At 52.7% G+C, this 19,239-nt stretch overlaps 1 protein-coding gene across 2 annotated transcripts; it reads right to left on the bottom strand.

Annotated features, from left to right (window-relative positions):
* Positions 1-6,379: 6,379 nt before the first annotated feature.
* Positions 6,380-18,882, bottom strand: LOC138684220 (electroneutral sodium bicarbonate exchanger 1-like). Of its 2 annotated transcripts, XM_069777927.1 has the most exons (21): positions 18,440-18,882; positions 17,576-17,722; positions 16,999-17,134; positions 16,623-16,783; positions 15,506-15,691; positions 15,309-15,397; positions 15,019-15,176; positions 14,553-14,640; positions 13,901-14,047; positions 13,652-13,743; positions 13,143-13,317; positions 12,873-13,006; positions 12,090-12,335; positions 11,879-11,984; positions 10,759-10,920; positions 9,929-10,042; positions 9,429-9,590; positions 8,559-8,810; positions 7,684-7,752; positions 6,968-7,141; positions 6,380-6,868 (listed from the first exon to the last, which is right to left on the bottom strand). In XM_069777927.1, exons 1-21 carry the CDS (start codon positions 18,726-18,728, stop codon positions 6,683-6,685), a joined length of 3,273 nt encoding a protein of 1,090 aa, XP_069634028.1. In that variant the 5' UTR covers positions 18,729-18,882; the 3' UTR covers positions 6,380-6,682. The 2 variants fall into 2 exon arrangements, with proteins under 2 accessions (XP_069634028.1, XP_069634029.1); XM_069777928.1 differs by lacking the exon at positions 10,759-10,920.
* Positions 18,883-19,239: the final 357 nt, after the last annotated feature.

Raw genomic sequence — 19,239 nt, 5'->3', positions numbered from 1 at the left:
TCCCTCTTTATTGCCCATTTCCCATGCGAGCTCCACGACCTGGGAGCAACGCAGCCAACGGCACCTTCGAGAACCAGACTCACAGCCTGCTGCAGCTGACCCTGCTCGCGCAGCTGAGGTGGGCTGGATGATGTCTAGAGGTCCCTTTCAGCATCCATTCTGTGCTGCTGTGACTCTGTCTCCGCCGTGGTTTAACCCCAGCCAGCAACTAAGCACCACGCAGCCGCTCACTCACTCCCCCCCATCCAGTGGGATGGGGGAGAAAATCTGGAAAAAGAAGTAAAACTCGTGGGTTGAGATAAGAATGGTTTAATAGAACAGAAAAGGAGAAACTAATAATGATAACACTAATGAAATGACAACAGCAATAATAAAAGGATTGGAATGTACAAATGATGCGCAGTGCAATCGCTCACCACCCCCCGATCGACACCCAGCTAGTCCCCGAGCAGCGATTCCCCCCCCACACTCCTCAGTTCCTATACTAGATGGGACATCGCATAGTATGGAATACCCTGTTGGCCAGTTTGGGTCAGGTGCCCTGGCTGTGTCCTGTGCCAACTTCTTGTGCCCCTCCAGCTTTCTCGCTGGCTGGGCATGAGAAGCTGAAAAATCCTTGACTTTAGTCTAAACGCTACTTAGCAACAACTGCAAAAATCAGTGTTATCAAGGTTCTTTGCATACTGAACTCAAAACATAGCACTGTACCAGATACTAGGAAGACACTTAACTCTATCCCAGCTGAAACCAGAACACTTTGAACCACTTAACATTCCATGAGAAATACCCCAAGAGCTCAAGAAGAAAGAGCAGAAAGACAGGAGACAGGTGAAAGCCTAGAGCACCAGCTAGACGGAATGAAAGACCCTCTTCCTTCTCTGAAGCTTCAGCAAGGCTTCCTTCACCTGCTTGTTCCTCCGACTGTAAATGACGGGGTTCAAACTGGGGCTGACGAGACTGCAGAAAAGGGAAAGAACTTTCTCCCTCCCAGAGGAGTTACCGCTCCCGGGCCCCGCGTACATGAAGATGGCGTTTCCATAAAAGACACGCACCACGGTCGGGTGGGAGCCACACGTGGACAAGGTTTCGTGCCATCCTGGCACAGAGCGGATGCGCAGATCGGTGGCCGGGGTGTCCAGGGAGGAAATCAGGATTAAGGCTAAAGGCAAGAGGAAGAAGCACACACAAATAGCAAAGATCAGGACTTTATTGGCAGGAGCGGCAGTGCAGGCCAGCTTTAAGACAGCAAGAACTTCACAGGAGAAGTGGACAACCTCGCAGGGGCCGCAGAAAGGCAGGTGTAAAGCCAGAGAGGCTTGCAGTGTACCAAATACGGACGCCAAAGCCCACAAAACTGTGGCAAGGGTGAGGCGCAGCCTCCAGATCATGATGAGGGCATAGCGCGGGGGGCGGCAGATTGCCACGTAGCGAACATGAGACATCACGGCCAGCAGCATGCACGCTGTAAGTGCAAAGATTAAATAAAGATGGATCTGTGCCCCACACCCAGCAACGGAGAGGGTTCTGCCTTGTCCAAGGAGGCTCCTTAGCATACGGGGGACATTGCTGGAGGTGTAGCAGATGTCCCCGATGGAGAAGTGGCAGAGGAAGAAGTACACGGGGCTGTGGAGGCAGTAGTCCAGGCAGATAAGCAGAAAGACAAGTGCGTTTCCCATCAGAGTGGCAGAGCAGAGGGCAGAGAAAAGGCCAAAGAGGCAGCGCTGCAGGGCTGGGGTGCTGCAGAACCCCAGGAGGACGAATTCTGTGACAGTCGTTTCATTCTGCACGCTGTGCTGGAGGTGAGGCAGCACAAACTGCGACCACGGAGTTCTGGAAGCGAAGGAGCAAGGAAAAGGAAACAAAAAGGAGAGTTTTCCTAAGAATGTTGTGTCCTTCTTTACTCTTTACGCTGCAGCTCCCTTCTCCCTGTTTTTCCCTCTGACTCCAGTGAAAGGTGCGTACTACCCTCCCCATGCTGAGCGACGCACATCTGAATTGCAAGCTCCAATCTCTCTGCAAACTTTGAGCAGTTTGACCAATCTCGCACAACTTTGCTGCCTAGCTTGCCCTTGAAGTCCTTCTTTTCCTGGGTTGGTTTTGGGTTTTTTTTGCAGGGGGTGGAGAGGGGCAGGGTGTGGTGTCGCTGTTGGAGAAGATAAGATGATCAAGATTGCAGGTGTCGATTAAGGTGAAGTCAGAACAACTTCAAAGCAGCTATATTAAATTAAGTCCATATTAAAAGGAATGCACAGTTCACAGAATAATTCCAGTTTTACCATTAAACCAACCAGCATTTCCAAGCCACTGCTGTGTCCTCTTTACCTTCGTGAAATGCATTCCTATTGAATCCTGCAGTTGCTTGATCCAACTCCCCTTCCCAGCAGGGAGGCTACTGCAGGCCCGGGAAGGTCAGGCAGAACGTCACCTTGGTTCCTGCTGTGCAGCTGCTCGCCGTTACCAGTTTCGCAGGGTGCTGGTCAAGGTCCCTGGGCATCCCCTGGCACTTGTCTCCACGCGGCTCTCTGGTCTCCAAGATCTTCCGCCACTTCCAGGATATTTCCTCCAGCCAGGATCTTCACCTTTTCCTTCCTGGGTCCCTTTCTTCTCTTCAAGATCCCTTCTTCTTGCTGGGAACCCTTCTTTTTGCCACCACCTCTTCTTTCTGGAACCCCACGCCCCCACTTTTCCCAATCTAAGTTGTCTATGTGAGCAGTACGAGGCCTGATCAGCCTCCGAATTAAGGCTTCTGGCTCCTAGCTCTGTATTAACTGTAGGATTCGGGACATGCCACTTTTGCTTATTCCAGGTGTTACCCAAATTTACAACCAGCCCACGCTGGCTGCGTGTAGCAAGAAGCAGGCTTCTGCTTGACAGCTCAGAATTCAGTTTCAGACATTCACACGCACAGACCTTGCCACACACGTGCACCCCGTCACGTCTTGCCTGGTAACCTTCACAGTTTGAGCCAGTTTTTTGTCTACGGCCGGGCTTCAGAGGCAGGGCATGGCCACAGAAGCGCATTCCCCCCGTCAGTCTGTGAGCTGAGCAAGGGAGAGTCAATACTTGTCTGGTGAGCCTCATACCCAGGCAATGTGGGCGATCCCTCTCCTGCGACAGCCCTGGCAAAAGCCACAGCAGGGTGCTCCCTTGCCTCTGCCTAGGTCACTGGGGTTCCCCTGCCTGCCATTGCTCCTTTGTCCTCCTCTGTGTTTGTGGAGATGAACCTTTAACCACACAACTTAACACCTACAACGCCGGGAAAAAGAGAGGCTGCAGAGGGTCCAGCGGGGAAGGTCGCCGATGTAAAATGCTCTTTGTGAGAGGCAGCACACCCAGCTCACCTCCTTGCTCCTGAGCTGCTCTATCGGAAGCACTGCGTGCAGGACGCTCTGCTCAACAGGCTGTGTCTGTCTCTGACTGCCTTGTCCTTGCTACAGCACCGTGTGCTGGGGGAACGCCACGGAGAGCAAGGAGGACGCTCTTTCCCCAGGAGCAACGGAGGGTGCTCAGCTGAGTGCTGCTGCAGGGGCCAAAGTGGGGCAGGCAGGCAGGCAGGGGAAGGCAGGAACGAGGGAGCTGGGAGTAACCGGCCAGTCTGGGAGATGCCCGAGAGGCTCAAGAACCCTGTAAGCACAGGACGAGCTTAGAGGAGGTTCAACGTGAGGCCCTGTGCTTAACCATCCCCTCCAGATCTGGACCTTCTCTGCTTCCCGAGTTACCGTGCAGTTTAACAGCCTGGTGCAGAGATCCTGACTGGGAGATCACTGTACCTCCAGGACTTAGGGATCCACCTAACAGTTAACCTGAGCGGGTGCAGGTCTGTGCTGCGCTGTACCTACAGCGTGGCCTTCAGGCTGTGTCCCTACACATGTCCCTTGGCCGCAGGATAAACGGAGCTCGTTGACTGTAACAGAGGAGCCTCCAGGCAGCTCCTGCTTGGTACCAGCGATTACGCCACCTGCGCGGCCCTGCCGTTATCTAAAGTACAGCAAGAAGTCCGCGCGTGAACATCCTTTACGCATAGAGTTGTTTTCTTCTAAGAAAAGTTGTATAACACCGTGAATGACCAAAAGGAGGAACTTCTCCACAGGCAGGATCTGTACAGTGTGCCAAGGGAAAATCCATCTGGGGTCTGCCCAATGCTGCATGAACGCAGGGTCCCCAGCGTCTGAAGGGACCTAAGATTTACTTGCTACCTAGATGCCTCTTCTTGCTGCCTGTACGCCTTCTTCCTGGCTACCTCGCCTCCCAAGATCTTGCCCACCCCCCGCCTACTGGGGAGGGGGGGAATGTTAGAGAGACAGCCTCAATGCTGTGCCAGCACTGCTCAGCCATGGCCAAAACACTGCTGTGTTATCAACAGCTTTCTAGCTACCAGTACAGAGCACAGCACTACGAGGGCTGCTGTGGGGTAAAGGAACTCCAACTCAGCCAGACCCCATACAGAAGGAAAGTGGAGGAACAACAGAGGGGGCAGCCCAGGGACACAGAGCCCCAGGTCTCATCTGGCCGCTCCTGTGACCATACGGTGTATTCAAAATCAAATACCTGAAGTGCTCCCTTAGATGCAGTTTACAGCCCGGGGACAAGAAGGTGGCAGTTCTGCATTTTGCAGCTTCCAGGCTGATGGCAGAGCCAAAGCAAAAAAAAAAAAGAAACCAAACCAAACCAAACCAAGAGAGGTAAAACTGGAGCGCAGGGAGCAAATGCTTTTCTTTCACCTTAGGCCAACTGCTCAGACGCTCTCTATGCTGCCCTGCCACAGAGGGCATCCCTCTCGTACCAGTAAGAGACATAAGAGTGAATTAAAGCCAGGACCCCAAACCAGAACAAAAACCCGGTCGTGATGAAGAAGAAAGTGGAGAATGCATCAAATATAACAGAAAATTATTTTGGACGTTCCCAGTTTACATTTGGAAAAAAGAGAAAAAAAAAAAGAAGAGGAATTAGGTATTAAAAGAGCAGCACTGAATGATAAAGCAGTAGCAGTCCCTCTACCACTACAAACCCACACCCCCACACGCACGTACGCACGCAGACTTAACACCACCAAACTCCCATTGACTGTGACGTTCACCTCAGCTTGCTGGTCTAGAGATACTGAATGCCTGAAGCACACCAAGGATAACTGAAAACGTCTGCATGGCTTTAATGGGAATCCTCCAACTGAAACAAAGCGCTTTCTCCCTCCGTCTCCGTTGGCACATCCCCAAGTCACGCTCTCACTCCTCTCCTTCAAAGTCAAGATTCCTAAACGTGAAAAGCGGGAGTGGGGAAAGGCGAAGGGAAGAGAAAAAGAGGGAGAGCATCATCAGTGGAAGACCTGCCAGCTGCTGCTGATTCAGCCCTGTTCGGGGGACCACCCCAGCAGAGAGGAGCTGGTTTGCATGCCACGGTCCTCACTGCCTGTTCCCAGGGACAGGCCGTTTGCTCAGCCTTGCCGGCCAAAGCGTGGGAAAAGCGTAGGCGTGCGCCGTCGCTTGCAGAGGAGCACGGTCACGTTCACGTGCAATCCTTTACCTTTTTCCTCCCTGGATTCAAAGGGTTTCTGTCTTCAAAGTGAGAGCCTTCCATACGGTCGTTTGTGACATTTCATCCAGGGTAATAATCTCAGAAAGATCAGTCCTGCAACAAATATTTTAAATAGCAATCCGTGATTATGGGAACTGATGCCACCAAGGGCATTAGCATCAGCAAGAGGAACAGCGGAGCCCCGAGAATCAAAGCTCCGCATAAGCGTGGGAGGTTTTGCTGGATGAGGAGTTTTGGGAGGCAAGCCGGGGAGCCGCAGAGCAACAGCTCTGTGCAAAGGCTCTTGCTGGGGTTTAGCCCCGGTCCGGGTTCCTAAGCCACTGCTGGTACAGATCACGCCTGCAACTCCTCATGTGTAAGCATGAGGATCTCCAGCTACCGTAAAGGCACTGATGATGCAAGCTTTGGGGGTCAAACGCGAGCGCTGCAGCCACTCTGCTTGGGGTCAGAGCCCTGCGATCACCTCCTGCAGCCCTGCCCCCGAATTTGATTTTCCCACCAAGCTGCCTGCTGGTTTCTGTGGGATGCCCCACAAAGAGGCAAGTGGAGAAAACTCTGCCAAACACCTTCAAGCTAATCTTGCCGGGGGTCCTGGCGCTTGGTGGGGCTTTACCTGTCACTGCCTTGCTTTGGGATATCCACGTCACTGGTCTTCCCCACGTTCAGCTGAACTGAACTTGCAGCAGCAGCAGCTTCCATCGCCCTCCTGGACTCCTGATGTTAAAAAGGGACAAATCACGTTCTCTGTCTTTGGTCAAAGTGGAGATAAGCTGAATGCCCAGCACAAACTTAGCAGTCTGCCCTCCCCTTCTGCCCCTTGGCAGCTATAGGTATTAGTGCAGCAGGGGAGAAACCGTTCACTCCAAAGATTTCGGGGCAGGGGGATTGTGTGTTCAAAACACGATTATGAGCAAATCTTGCCAGCAGCAGCAGCAGCAGCATCACCATCTAATAATAATCATCATAATGATAATGACCTTTGTGAAAAACAACTCGTTTTAAAAATTACACCTGTATTCAAGCGTTCAGCTCACTGCTACTTGAGGAAACAAAGGTTACAACGTGGGATCCAGGCTATTGGGATCTATTTCAACTGAGTGCTGATCTTCCCCCAACGTTTCCAGACAAGCTGTAAGAGAAACAGGCAATCTCACAGCCCGACGGAGATGTCCAGCCCCGAGGACCCAGCAAGCCTTACCTCTTCTTCTTCTCCGGCTTCATTTCTGGCATCGTCCAACTTCTTCTTCCTTTCTGGCATAAGGTCATCCAGAAAGCCGAGCTCTCGCTTTGAGAAGCAGAAATCCATCGCTTTCCGGACAAAGACGAGAGCCAAAACCTTCACGAATAAGAGGGAAGATGCGGTGAGCTCAGAGACGATGCCACCTCTCGCTCCAACGCTGCAAACACCCCGCTGCCGAGCGGCGGCAGCTCTTACCATCATGGGGAAGATGATGGCGGCACGGGACACCTTGATGGTCCAGAGCAGGACGAGGCAGGTCAGCTGGATCACCGTGAACAAATGCACCTTTCGCAAGGGCACGTGCCGCAGGTAGATGAAATCCGGCTGGTGTTTCGCCGGCATCCAAAACAGCTTCAAGCGATCAAAGAACTGCAAAATAAAAGGAAAAGGTTGCCACCTTGGGACTGCGGCAAGTTTCTGGCCCTCTCGAGACGTGGAGGCAGTTTGCAGCATCTCGCTTGCCGTCAGAAATCCTGGATCCCACCGCGTTCCTCCTGGGAGCAGCACCCGTTTTCCCTTCGCTCCATCTATCAACCGGCTTGCCCCTGAGAGATGCCCACCAAACGGCAACTATTCCATGCCATTCCATTATTAGCATTTCTTGGCCCACTGAATCCCCCAGCGAGGATTTCCACCAGTGGTAGAAACTGCCTTCCCTTTGCACTGAATTCCCCCGCTTTCACGTAACCAAACACTGACCTGCCCTAAACCCTGAAACAGAGAGCGCTGAACTTGCCTGGTCCTCCCAGCCCTATATACCTCCTGTGCCTCCACCAATCTTTTTCTTACACAAAAGAGTTTCATTGCTTGCTCTGCGAGAAGTTCTTCCCATGCCACTGCTTTTTTCCCTGCTGCTACGGAGACAAAATACCAGGGAGCCGACATGCTGCACGCTGTAAAAGAGTCCGTACCTGAATTCCTCTGAGCGACGACACACCCATGTAGAGAAAGACACCATAAAGCACAGGCATTGGTATAAACTGGGGGGAAAAAGAAAAAAAAAGAAAAGAATGCAATCGTTTCTTTTTCTATATTGCATTTTCAGTATTACCACCCTCTTCCACAGGCACTGCCTAAAATTGCTTGAAGCTTTCCAGCTTCCGTTCAGGCTTAGAGATGGGTCAGATTTTAACCATTAAAGATTTTGTGCGCACGAGTGAGCTAAGGCTCTGCTTTAGGCTGAACTTGGGAGTTACCTCTCCTCAGAATAATCCTATTTTCCAGAAAGGTTGGAGGAAAATAGGCGATTTCACCCGTGCTACCCTATGCCGCATTCTGTGGCGGTAGAAAAACACTTCTGCCTATTCTTGGGGCAACAGGCAAAGGCCACAGGCCTCCTTTTAGCCTAGAGACGAGATTACTTTGTGGGAGGAACGTGCAAGGAAGCCCACGGGGATGACCTCAGTCTGTTTAGCTCCTGGGAACGGCTGCTCCGGGGCGTTTGGGGAGCAAATTGCAGCCAGTAAAGGGCTGCCTGTTTGAAAGAGAGCAGACGTGCTGGTCTGAATATGCTCAACTGTAACCCATAAACATGGGCGGGCCTGAAAGGCACCCGAAAATTCAAACAGTTGCGTTGCTCGCTCGCCTCGAGCACACCAAACGGGGGCCTGAAGGGCTGCAAAGCCTAACGGAGGCTGGTTCCCACCGTAGGTCAAGCCCCAAGGGTTGGGATCACCTCCTCCTCCTCCGCTCCACAACTAACTACTCAGGCCTGCAGAGAGGGGACTGTTTTTCGGTAACCTCCAACAAGCTCGCGGTTGTTGGGTGGTTTGCATTTTCCTCTCACCTTTAACACGGAAGTGAAGAAGACGGAGCAGCCCATGAGCACAAAGATCAGCAAGCCAGTGACTCTCTGCTCTCGTATCCCCAGAAACTTGGGTTGTTCTCCTGGAGCTGAGCAGTCAGACTCTACTTTGAGGCTATTCACGTGGGTGATGGACAGGACGGTCGCAGCCACAAACCAGGGCAGCCCCATCACAGAGCACACCCCGAGCATCACGGCCACCACGAAAAGGTCCAGGTGGTACCCGCATCCTTTCTGCAGGCAGGAAAACAAGAAACAGAGCATCCCATAGCACAAGAGCAAGGAGAACGTCGCAAGTCAGACTCAAACCCTGCTCGAGCACAAGTCAACTTCTTCAGAATTTAAAACAAGAAATGGAAACGAGTAAGGGTGTATGCAGGCTTTGCACAAGCACCTGGCGTGAAAATCTGGCAGGAGTTCAGACACAAGGGATATGGGGAGCTTGTGCGATACATACTTCTCCAAAAAAAACCCACCCACAACCCAAAACCACCAAACCATTTTTTTCACTCACAAAGAAAATTCTACCACTTGCAAGGAAGGTGTGACTCTGAGTTATCCCTGGCAGCGCATCAAAACAATTCATTCCCCGCACCTGCTGCTGCTGCCATTTTAAAACAAAAACGCGCTTCTGTATTGCTCCAAGATTAATTTGCTCCTCCAAAAGGTTGCTCATCTGAACTGCCCTGTCACTTGCTCCCTGCATCATCGTTAATCCAGGAGAGCATCCTGCCACGCAGCCTGACCTTGTCCCAAACCAATGCCTTCAGAAAGCATCGGGAATAAGAGCTTCTCCCCAGACCTGCGGCCCAGAAGGGGCTGGGGCTGGCGTCATCTCTCACAGGCCCTTACCTTCAGCTTGTGCTCCTTCCTGTTCACAATAACGGCACTGATCTGCTGGTCCATGAATATCAAGATGGTGCAGAGCAGAGCTGGGACGAGCGCAGCCAACACCGTCCACCAAGGGTTGGGTCCTATGGGGTTGATGAACCACCCGCGGTCGTCTCTGGTAGGCTGCAACAAAGCCCACACATCAGCATCGTCTCCCAGCCCAGGCACTCCACTGGCTTTCATTCTCCCCTCCCTCCCTGTGTCAGAGCACCTCCCAGCCCTGGCTTCATGTCCCCCTCTCCCGTGGGCTTCAGCAGTGCCAGTCTCCTCTTTGCAAGCACCTCTAGATACTTCTCCTGTAGGCATCTAGTTTTGGGGCCATCTTCTCCTTTCCAGGAGGAAGCAAGGCACTTGGAGGTGGAAGAGGAGATGGTCACACCACCAGCATCTCCTCCAGACTCAGCCCTGCCCTGCCCCGGCATCACCTTGTGGCACCCCCACCTGCCAAAACACCCCATTACCTTGAACGCATGGGGGACCTGGAGCTTCGGCGATGGGATCCCAACCACAAAGTCAAGGAGCACCATGATGACGATGGTGAGGAAAACAGCAAAGTCGCTCACTGTGGACCGTACCTGGGGCAAGGAACCAGAGGTGAAAGGGGCATGGCAAACAGGGCCGTAACGTGAGATGCAAGAGTTGCAGACATCCACAACATTAAGGCTGGTTAACCAAATCCCACCACCCCTCTGAGCACGTGCAGCCTGATCCCTTGCTTAGATACTGTTGCTGTGTTTGTCCCTGTGAGATCTGGTGTCAGACAATAAAAAAAGCTTAATTAGGCGGACAAGGGTTGGTTTAAGTCAAAACCTAAAAATAATAAAAATAACATTAAAAATAAGAAAACAGATGCCTGCCACTACAGCTACACTCACAGCTACAATGGCAACAAGGCACTGAGGCATCCTTTAGTCCTCAAAAGGAAGCTCCTCATTTGACTCTACTTTCCGCTCGAGCACATAATGCACAGAAGGTAAGGAAAAAAAACCCCAAACCCCAAAACTTTGGGAAACCTGACTTCCTACTACCTGAGGAGGAAAAAAAAAAAAATAAAAAAATCAAACCCCAAAAATGTTCAGTCTGGGGCAGGTCATGAGGCAGGTGGGAAATGCTACGATGATTTTGCACTCATGGAAATGAGTGCGGGACATCCAAGCTCTTGGAGAGCTTGGCCTGCAAGGCCAACGTTTCCCAGCTTGACCAAGGCGGGGCAAATACTGCTTAGTGCTCCGGGAAAGCCATTTTGGGAAACGAGTGTGGAGATGGACGCTGGCCACCATCTTCTACTTACTCTGGTTGGAAAGTAGTGGCTGGTTTTAAACTTCTTCAAGAAGCTTGACAGGGCAAAGGTGGCGAAGAAGAGGATGCAGCACCAGAGGAACACGTCAGGCGTGTAGGGGCCGTCGCGTCCACAGGCAGGTCCTTGAAACTCCCCACGCAAATACCGACATTCCTGGAGAAACAGAGCGTCAGGACACAAAGGCAGTGCACGTGCGGCAGGGAAACCTCGCATAGCTAGGGGGTTTTGAGGATCTTGGTCCAAGATCCACGACCCTGTAACTGCTCCTGCCAATGATATTTAATTTATTATATGAGCTCCTGCTCATTATATTTAATGAGCAGCAGCAGCAGCTGAACAAGTGACACATCGAACTACAGAGCGGAGAAATGAGATGTGAGGGGACACCATACCACACACCCTCGGCACGTCCTCTGCCTGCCATTTGAGCAATCGTGGCTAGAGAAGACACCAGAGGGAAGAGGAAACACTGGAAACTCTTGGGGATAGAGAGAGAGGGAAGAGGGAAGGAGGGCTAAAGACAACCATGGTAGGAAAGGAGGAGAAGAGACAAATCGTCCCGTCCCAGGGGAGGGCTCGCAGAACCTGGCCAAGAGGGCATGAAGGCCACCATAAGAGCCTGCCGCCCTAGGCCCGCCCTAGGCTCTGCTTCCAGCAACAACAGCCTGAGAGGCTGCTCAGACATGCAAATTTATGCATGTACCTACAGACAGCACTGAACGAGAAAGCAAGGCCTGGAGTTACTAGGAACCCATTAAGGAGACCAATTACTATCTTTCAAGCATGAACTTAAGTCCTACAACTTCTACAATAATCAAACCACCCACTACTTAACCTTCCTCCCAGTCAGAAATACTGTCCTGCAACAGGCCTGAGGGGGACGCTTGCTACCCACAATGTTGGGGACCAGGTAGACTGGGACAAGGTGGACTCTCCTCCCCAGGACCAAGCGGGTTAAAACCACACGCTAGATTTAAGCAAGGACTTTTCCGAGCAGCACTAGCACAGTTTGAAGCCCATCATTCCCTGAAGGGCTCTGACTTCTGCACCATGCAAATGCCCCTGGACCCCATGGCCGCGGCGCGAGGAAGCAGTGGCTCGGGGCACTTACGGTCACCGTGAGGTTTTCCCAGGCGATGCCAGACACGTTGATCTTGTTGCTCGCCCAGAAACGCAGCGTTTCGTTGCTGGGATGGGTCGGTGCCTCACACTTACAGCTGGCAGGAGAGAAGCCAAGACAGGGGTAAGGGAAAGGCGATGGAGGTGCAGCCTGGAGCTCCTGCCAAGGGGCAGCAGCTTTCTCAGGGGGAAAAAAAACCCACTAGTAGCTGGTGAGGAAGTCCAGCTTGCTGTGCATGTGCACAGGGTAGGTGTCTCGCAGGTGACTCAGCTTCTCCAGAGCCTCGTAGATGAAGATGATGCAGATGAGGGAGGCAAAGGCTTCTTCCGTGAAGCGGGTGACGTAGCACACCAAACAGCTGGCGTCGGTGGCCACCAGCACTATGCACAAGAAGGCGGTCCACAGCCCAATGCACGCCCGCAGAGACAGATAGGAGAGCGTGTACTCCCTGGGAAAGCAAAATGAAACAAAGGCTGGAAAGGCCAGCAAGAGGCCCTGAGCCATGCCTGCCTTCGGGGAAAGCGGGGAGCAATTTTGGAGCGTGTCAAGGCTGCGGATGGGAAATGCAGTTTCCACGTACTACTACAGAGAGCCTCGGGGCTGTGGTGCAGGGGGTAGACCCACAGGAGGAGAGGCCAATTATTTAGTTACCACTGTTTAACAAGGATCTTGTGTTAACACCTTGGAGGCTGCTTGAGGTCAGGTCCCTCTTGGGCCAGGTGGTGTTCTCCCACATCACCCTGACGCCCTAACACTGAAACCAGCTGGGTTTGCACCCAGTCACCTGCTGCCAGCAAGCTGGGGCTTAATAATAAACCTTATGGCAACAAGGGTGGTTTATCTCCCACCAAAGCCATCGCAACAAAAGGACTGTCACTAAAATCTAGCAACTACCCCTAAGAAAAAGAAAAGAAAAGCATCTTTTCTCCATCACTGCCCCCTTCTGAAGGCTCTCACAGCACCCAGCTGCGGCAGCCAGCCTTACTTGCAGAACTTGTAGAGGATCTTCTCAAACACGAGGACGGGTCCGGTGCTGCCGAGGATGGTGAGAGGTTGGCCGGCAAAGAGGCAATACACCACGCCGGCCATGGACGCGCCCAGCAGCGACTCCATGGCACTCTGTCCGGGGAAGAGAGGCAGCCGTGAGTAAATAAAGCGTTAGGGAGAAACAAAAACCAAAGCCAATTCACTGCAGCAAGGACTTTGGCCTGAGTTTGATCCTCCCCCATGCCCCCCAACAGAGAGAGGTGCTCACTATGTGGCCATTGGTCGCCTCCCCCAGCAGTCCCCCAAAGGTGATGACAGGGGACATGCAGGCACAGTAGAGGAAGAGGAAGGACGCCAGGCACTGCAGGCTCAGACCATCCCGGAAGTCGCTCCAGAACCACGGGGCTTTCCGCTTCACGTCCAGGCTCAAACCTCCAAAGAGCCTGCAGGAAGGAAAAAGAAGAGAGTCTGTTCTCTTGGAGGAACACGCTGACTTTGCTTTGCTGCAGAAGGGCAATCACAAGCACAGAGTAACTTTCGTGGCTAAAAAGAAGCACCCTCCTTCATCCCAAATCAAGGAAACCTGCATGCAATGGTGATGGCTGGGGCTGAGCCCAGCCGCCCAGATCTCCCCCCTGCCCAGCCCAGGGGACCAAGCTGGCAATGTGGAGCCCCTTCACTGAACCAGCTAACCCCAAAGACCTGCTAGAAGGGAAGGTGCCTGCTCAGATTTGAGAGGCAAACAGAAAAAAACCCCCAAACTGTTAAAGCTCCCACCTTCCCGTCCGCTGCAGTTCAGGGCCACTGTGTTTCTCCAGCGTGCTGTGAGAAGCACTGTCATCAAGAGCTCCTGGCATCTTCCTTTTTTCCTGTTAAAATGGAAGTAAGATAAAGCTATGGACTTGTAACCACTGGCTTGTCTTGCGTCTGGTCTGGCTCTGTGACTGTGTCAGAGTGGGACCTTGTGAATTTGGGCCCCTGAACAGCATCCCCAGCCGTCCTGCCCGTCCCCCTCGCGCCTCCCACCTGCGAAGGGACGTTTTTCGGGGGCTCGATTCGGATCGATGGATCCCACTCTCCTGGCGGCAAGACCGTGACCTGATCCAGAAACTCGTCGATGCCAGCCACGAGGTCAGCCCCGTTCTCGGCTTTATAGGCAACGTCACGGAAAACCTGCCAATAGAAGACAACCTGGTGAGAGGACAACCCAGCTCGGATGTCCTAACCAGTGCAATAAGCTCTTGGCTAAACGCAAGGCTTTCTCCCCAAAATTTCCTGCTGGAAAGGGCAGGAAATATGCCCCCAAAAGGAAAAATCTGTGCATCGGGGCATTTGTAATCATCTCCCCCACGAGGCCCCCGTCCCCCATGGCACACCATACCCTTCTGCTTAAAGAGCAAGAGAAGTTTTACTGGCCCTGGCAATGCCACCACTGGGGACAGCGTGCTGGGGAACCCGGCGAGAAGGATGAGGTGCAGGATGCACCCCGGGTGGGATTTCAGCCTCCAGGATGTGGGGTGATGCAAAGCTGCGTGTTTGCTTTGGGGTGAGAAAGAGGGCTGGGCTATTTGGAGAGCTGCGGGCAGCTGGGACAGCAAATCCTCTTCCTCACTACTTCAGAGACAGGGAGAGCTGAAGAAAGGCAAAAATGACCCGGAGCTATCTCATCTTGTCGCACCTCATCCGTCATGATAGTGGCCATGGACCTGCCGATCTCATGGTACTGATGGGCTTTTCCTTCTGGTCCAAGCAAAACAAACAGGAACCTGGGCAAGAAAAACAAAATGAGAGAGAGAAGAAGGTGTCCTTGCTCCAAGAGCACCCAAGGAAAGCCCTGGCAGCTCCCAGCCCAGAGCGTGGCTCAAGACGGGACACGTAGGCTCAGCGACGCCGCGATGAATTTGAAATTCTTCAAAACCGACGGCAAATTTAATTTGGGGGCCAACTTTCATTACAATTGGCCAATGGGTTTAAAAGCTACAGCAGGGAATGGAGAAACGAAGGCGAGGAGATGTGGGTGGGGGAAACGTGCTTGCTCCCCCTCCCACTAGCCTTGTTCCCTTGGGACACCAAACTGATGCCTGCAGCTTGATGTTTGGTTGGGTGTCTTTTTTACGGAAAAAATTTGCGCTTCTCATTCGCACCTTGTTGGGATGGGAACTTCCGTCATGCCTGAGAGGAGGACAGCCGGGCTCAGGCGGACAAATGCCACGATGGGCTGGTGAAGGAAATCCAGCTCTCCTACGAGCACGTTGGATGCTTCAGCCCCGGTGGGAATTTTCTTCATGAAGTGCAGCTCCGCCTGGGCACGACAAGCGATTTTCAGGCAATTACCCCAAAAGCAAAGCCCACAGCACTCTGCAGCACACTCTGCAGCCAAGTTTGCAAGAGCAAATCTGGCCCTAAAGGCGTAAGAAAGCTACGAGTGTCTCACCTTGCTTAAATCCATTGCTCCGCTCTCAGGGTTCACCCCATCTTTAGCTTCCGCAGCGGTGGGAGAAGGACAAGGGGTGATTGTTTGGGCTGGTAGGAAAAAGAAAGACACTCAGAAAGATGGACAAGGAGCAACTGGGACGCTTCTCCTTTGCCCGGACAAGTCTAATGGGGCCACAGCCCTGCAGAAACCCTCACCTGGCTTGTAGAGGAGGTGCAGGTCTGACTGCCTCTTGCTCACATCAGCAAACGAGCAGACAGCGGGGAGAAGGGTGGTTGTCTTCTCGTTCTGATGGTGGTGCTTCCTCAAAAGGACTTCTCGAACTCGCGCCCGCGTGTGCTCGTCAAACTCCGTGGACTGTTCTTGCTGGGCCAGGATCATATCTGAGGATGGCAAAGGGAAACAAAGCCATCAGAGCAGAAACCCCAACAAGTCCCGACCCCCAAAGCCCCCAGGGAAGGCTGTGCCACACAGGCTGTACCCTAATGCCGGCTCAGCCTTGCATAGCAAGGCTTTTTAATAATGTTCAGCCTTTGCAGCGAAAACGAGAATTTTCTTTTGCTAAGAAACATCACCCAAGTGCTTATTCATCATTCCGCTAAGATAAATATTTCCCATTCTAAATAACGCAATTTTCTTGCCCGACCTGGCCTTTCTGACTCTACACGTTTACCCAGATTATAAGCAATCTATAGCACAGACGTTCCCAGAGTTTCCCGTGCTGATCGAGTGCAATTTGCCGAGCCCAGGGAGAAACGTGCTAAGAACGGCTCCGACTTCTCCAGCCCTTGAAAGGGCTGAATGGAGACCTGCCGCCAGTCAAAGATAACTTCTCCAAAGCGGCTTTTGCAATTAACTTCAAGTATCTTCCCCACAGAAATACACTGCTTGGTCATCGCCAGATAAACTCTGCCTTAAAACTCTTAAAAGCTGGATGTTAAGGCAAAAGTAAAAAAAAGAATGCGAGGAAACAGCTTGTAAGAAATAGTTCCTTTAAGGAGGTTCAGCTCTTACGCAGACTCCGTATTTCTAAGAGCAGCCTGCTAAGCCCTGACACACGCTCCTTTTTGGCTGCAGAATATTCTCTAGCGGCTTCTCCAACCCCACAGACTGCTTTCAAAAGGACCCCGTATTGGAATAAAAAAAGGGTGCGATGTTGCACGCCCAGTCTACATCCAAAAACAGCTCATGAGAAAAACACAGTGGCACTTCTGGAAAAGGACGTGCCATTGGGGCAGGGTTTGATTTGGGAGTGAAGAGCACCGTGGCAAGCTGAGCTCGGCTGTTCCCGGAGGGATGCAGCGCCCACGGTACCTGCAATCTCTTCGATGCTGTTGGCACAAATGTCCAGCAGCACCGACCCCTTGCTGATGCAGCTCCTCAGCTCGGAGAGGCTGTGCAAGGACAGCGTGCCAACGTAGGGCTTGCTCCAGCGCTCGCCGCCGTCTTCCACGTCCTCCTCAAACTTCAGCCACCTGCGGACATCGGGTGCGATCAGCCCCATTGCAAGAAAACAGCCCCAGCTCTGCAACCCCTTTGACAGAGCCACGGGGTGGCAAGAGGACAAGGCTCCTCGTGCCGCCACCTGCAGCTGCAAAAGCTTCGCGTCCTGGAGAGGAGAAAGCAGAGCCCACGGGCGCTGCCGGTGCAGGGACTCCTCTCCCACCGCAGCCAAGCAGCGGGGATGTACCTTGCCGTTTCCTTCCACGCGGCATCTCGGCCCTCTTTTACGCAGATCTCATCCAGCTCGGAGAACAAGTGGTGAGGGACGTGCTGCTCGTCCTCCTTGGTCCTGAGAATGAACTGCACCCGCTGGGACGGGGAGCCTGGGGGCAGAAGGCAAAGACCCATCCCGTTACCGCGCCTGAACACAGCTCGTCACGCTCACGTGCAAAGTGGCCATCAGCACCAGTGCAGCCATAAACACTGGGCTGGCCCCTCTCCCCTGCGTCTGTCTGGGCTTGCACAGAGCCGTGGAGAAGGAGAAGCATCTAGTCCACCTCTGCATAAGGATGGGCTGCTTTCCTTCCCCACATTGCCATTTTTAAAGCCAGGATCCCTCTAAGGAAGACGAGCCTAAACCCATTAGGCATTTAACTGCATTAAAAAAAAAAAAAAAAAAGTAAAACTTAGGAAAAAGAGGGCATTGCGCAATAAGGCCACTACTTTCCCTCGGAAGAACAGCAACTCACTCAAACTAGCCACGGGGACCTGCTTGCAGAAGGCCCCAGCGCCCACGCTGCCCCCAGGAGTTTAGCGAATGCCGCGGTGGGACTTACAGTGGTAGCCCTGCTCCGTCGGGGCAGAGTCCTTCTCCCGTTCCCCTTCCCGATGCTTCTGGCTGTGGCGTCGGTGATGCCGGTGGCTCTGCCTAACCAGTGGCATCCGCGCGCCCACGTACAGGGTCCGGTGGCCTGCGAAAAAGCAGCGTTTTTTGCAGCACTCTCGGCATTGCGGCAATGGTTGAGGTGGCCGGTGCCTTGCTAAGCCACGGTTAAATCCCAGGAGCAACGCCAGCTTCCCTTAATGTTATTTTCACTGGACCTCCTTTTTTCCAAGCCTATTTTACTCGAGCTTTGCAACAGCACAGCAACAACAAGTGCTGGCTCCGGGTCATCTAAAAGTGCCCCCAGAGTATCGGACCTCTTCTCAAATTCCAGCTTCGGCTGGACAACACTCAGACTTGCTCATTAAGCAGCAACACAAGCTAATTCTTTTCAAAATCGCTGTATGGCACGAGGCGACAAGAGACGATCAAATCAGTCCTATCGTAATGAACTCCAGAACAAAAAGAAAATCACAGCCCCGCGTCTGCAGCCCTGAAATGATTCTCCTGACATGATTCTCCTGACCTCTCCAAGCCAGGAGCAGCCTCTGCGAGAAAAAAAGCCGTGAATTATCGAGCCCCATGGCTACAACTCACACCGTGGCCTCCCGGGGGGCTTCTTCCCTCCGTTTAAAAAGCCGTAATAGTAAAAAACGTGACAATAACTGTGCTGCTTTATTGAGAAGCGCGGCATGTTTTGCTGCACATGATGTGACACCCAACAAGGCACACAGGAGAGACTTTGTGCAATGGGAAAACGCACTGGGCTGGTGGCTCCTCTACCAGGATCTCAGCAGAGACTCACCTTCCAACTCCTCCTTCTCATAGCTAACACTGACAGCGTTGCTCCTTCTTCCCCGGTCAATCACTGCCTCCTCGTCATGTCTCTGTTTAGCAACGACAAGAAGGGAAAAGTTGGGGCTGGGGGTGGAGAGCTCCCTTACGTCCTCCCAGCCATCATCCACCCCTGCGTCCACGCGAGTCCACGAGCCATCACGCCTCTGCGTGCCTCCTCCTCCTTCAGGCACAGCCCTAAAACCACGGACTTGTAGGAGGTTTTTCTTCCCATACGCAAATAAAACAGCCCATAACATCACCTGTACTGTATACCACGAGAGTCTGGACGTATTTAATACAGCAGGAGAGGGATGAGTGTTTCAGACCAAACAAACCCACCTCCTGCTTTGATCTTGAGGTTCCTGTCTAAAAAAGTGATTTCCAAACTGGAAAAAAAAACCCCAACCCACAAAACTGCACTTTTGAGCCCCGGCCGTGCTACCTGTAACTCTTCCAGAAGTGTCATTTTGTAACCCCCGTTGGGGTTCATCCTCACGTCAGTCACTGGGTTTTGGGGACAACTGAACCTCCAGGTCAGTCAGGGGGCCCGATTCCCCAGGGACTGATGGAGTAGCCCTCACGGGAGGAGCTAAGTGGCACCCAGTGTGCACCAACTCCAGAGACACAATAGGGACCATTATGAAATCACAAGCTATGATGCGGATCCAGGCAGCTACTTAAAGCCACGCACCCCTAGACCCTTCCCGCTTGGAAAACTTAGTGCCTGGGGAGAAGCCAGCTCTGCTTTGAGCAAAAACTCTCCAGAAC

Source organism: Haliaeetus albicilla, unplaced genomic scaffold, assembly GCF_947461875.1.
Source record: "Haliaeetus albicilla unplaced genomic scaffold, bHalAlb1.1 scaffold_129, whole genome shotgun sequence".
Lineage (NCBI taxonomy): Eukaryota > Metazoa > Chordata > Aves > Accipitriformes > Accipitridae > Haliaeetus > Haliaeetus albicilla.
The sequence above is the reverse complement of the archived record's forward strand: the minus strand, read 5'-3'. Positions and strand labels throughout refer to the sequence as shown.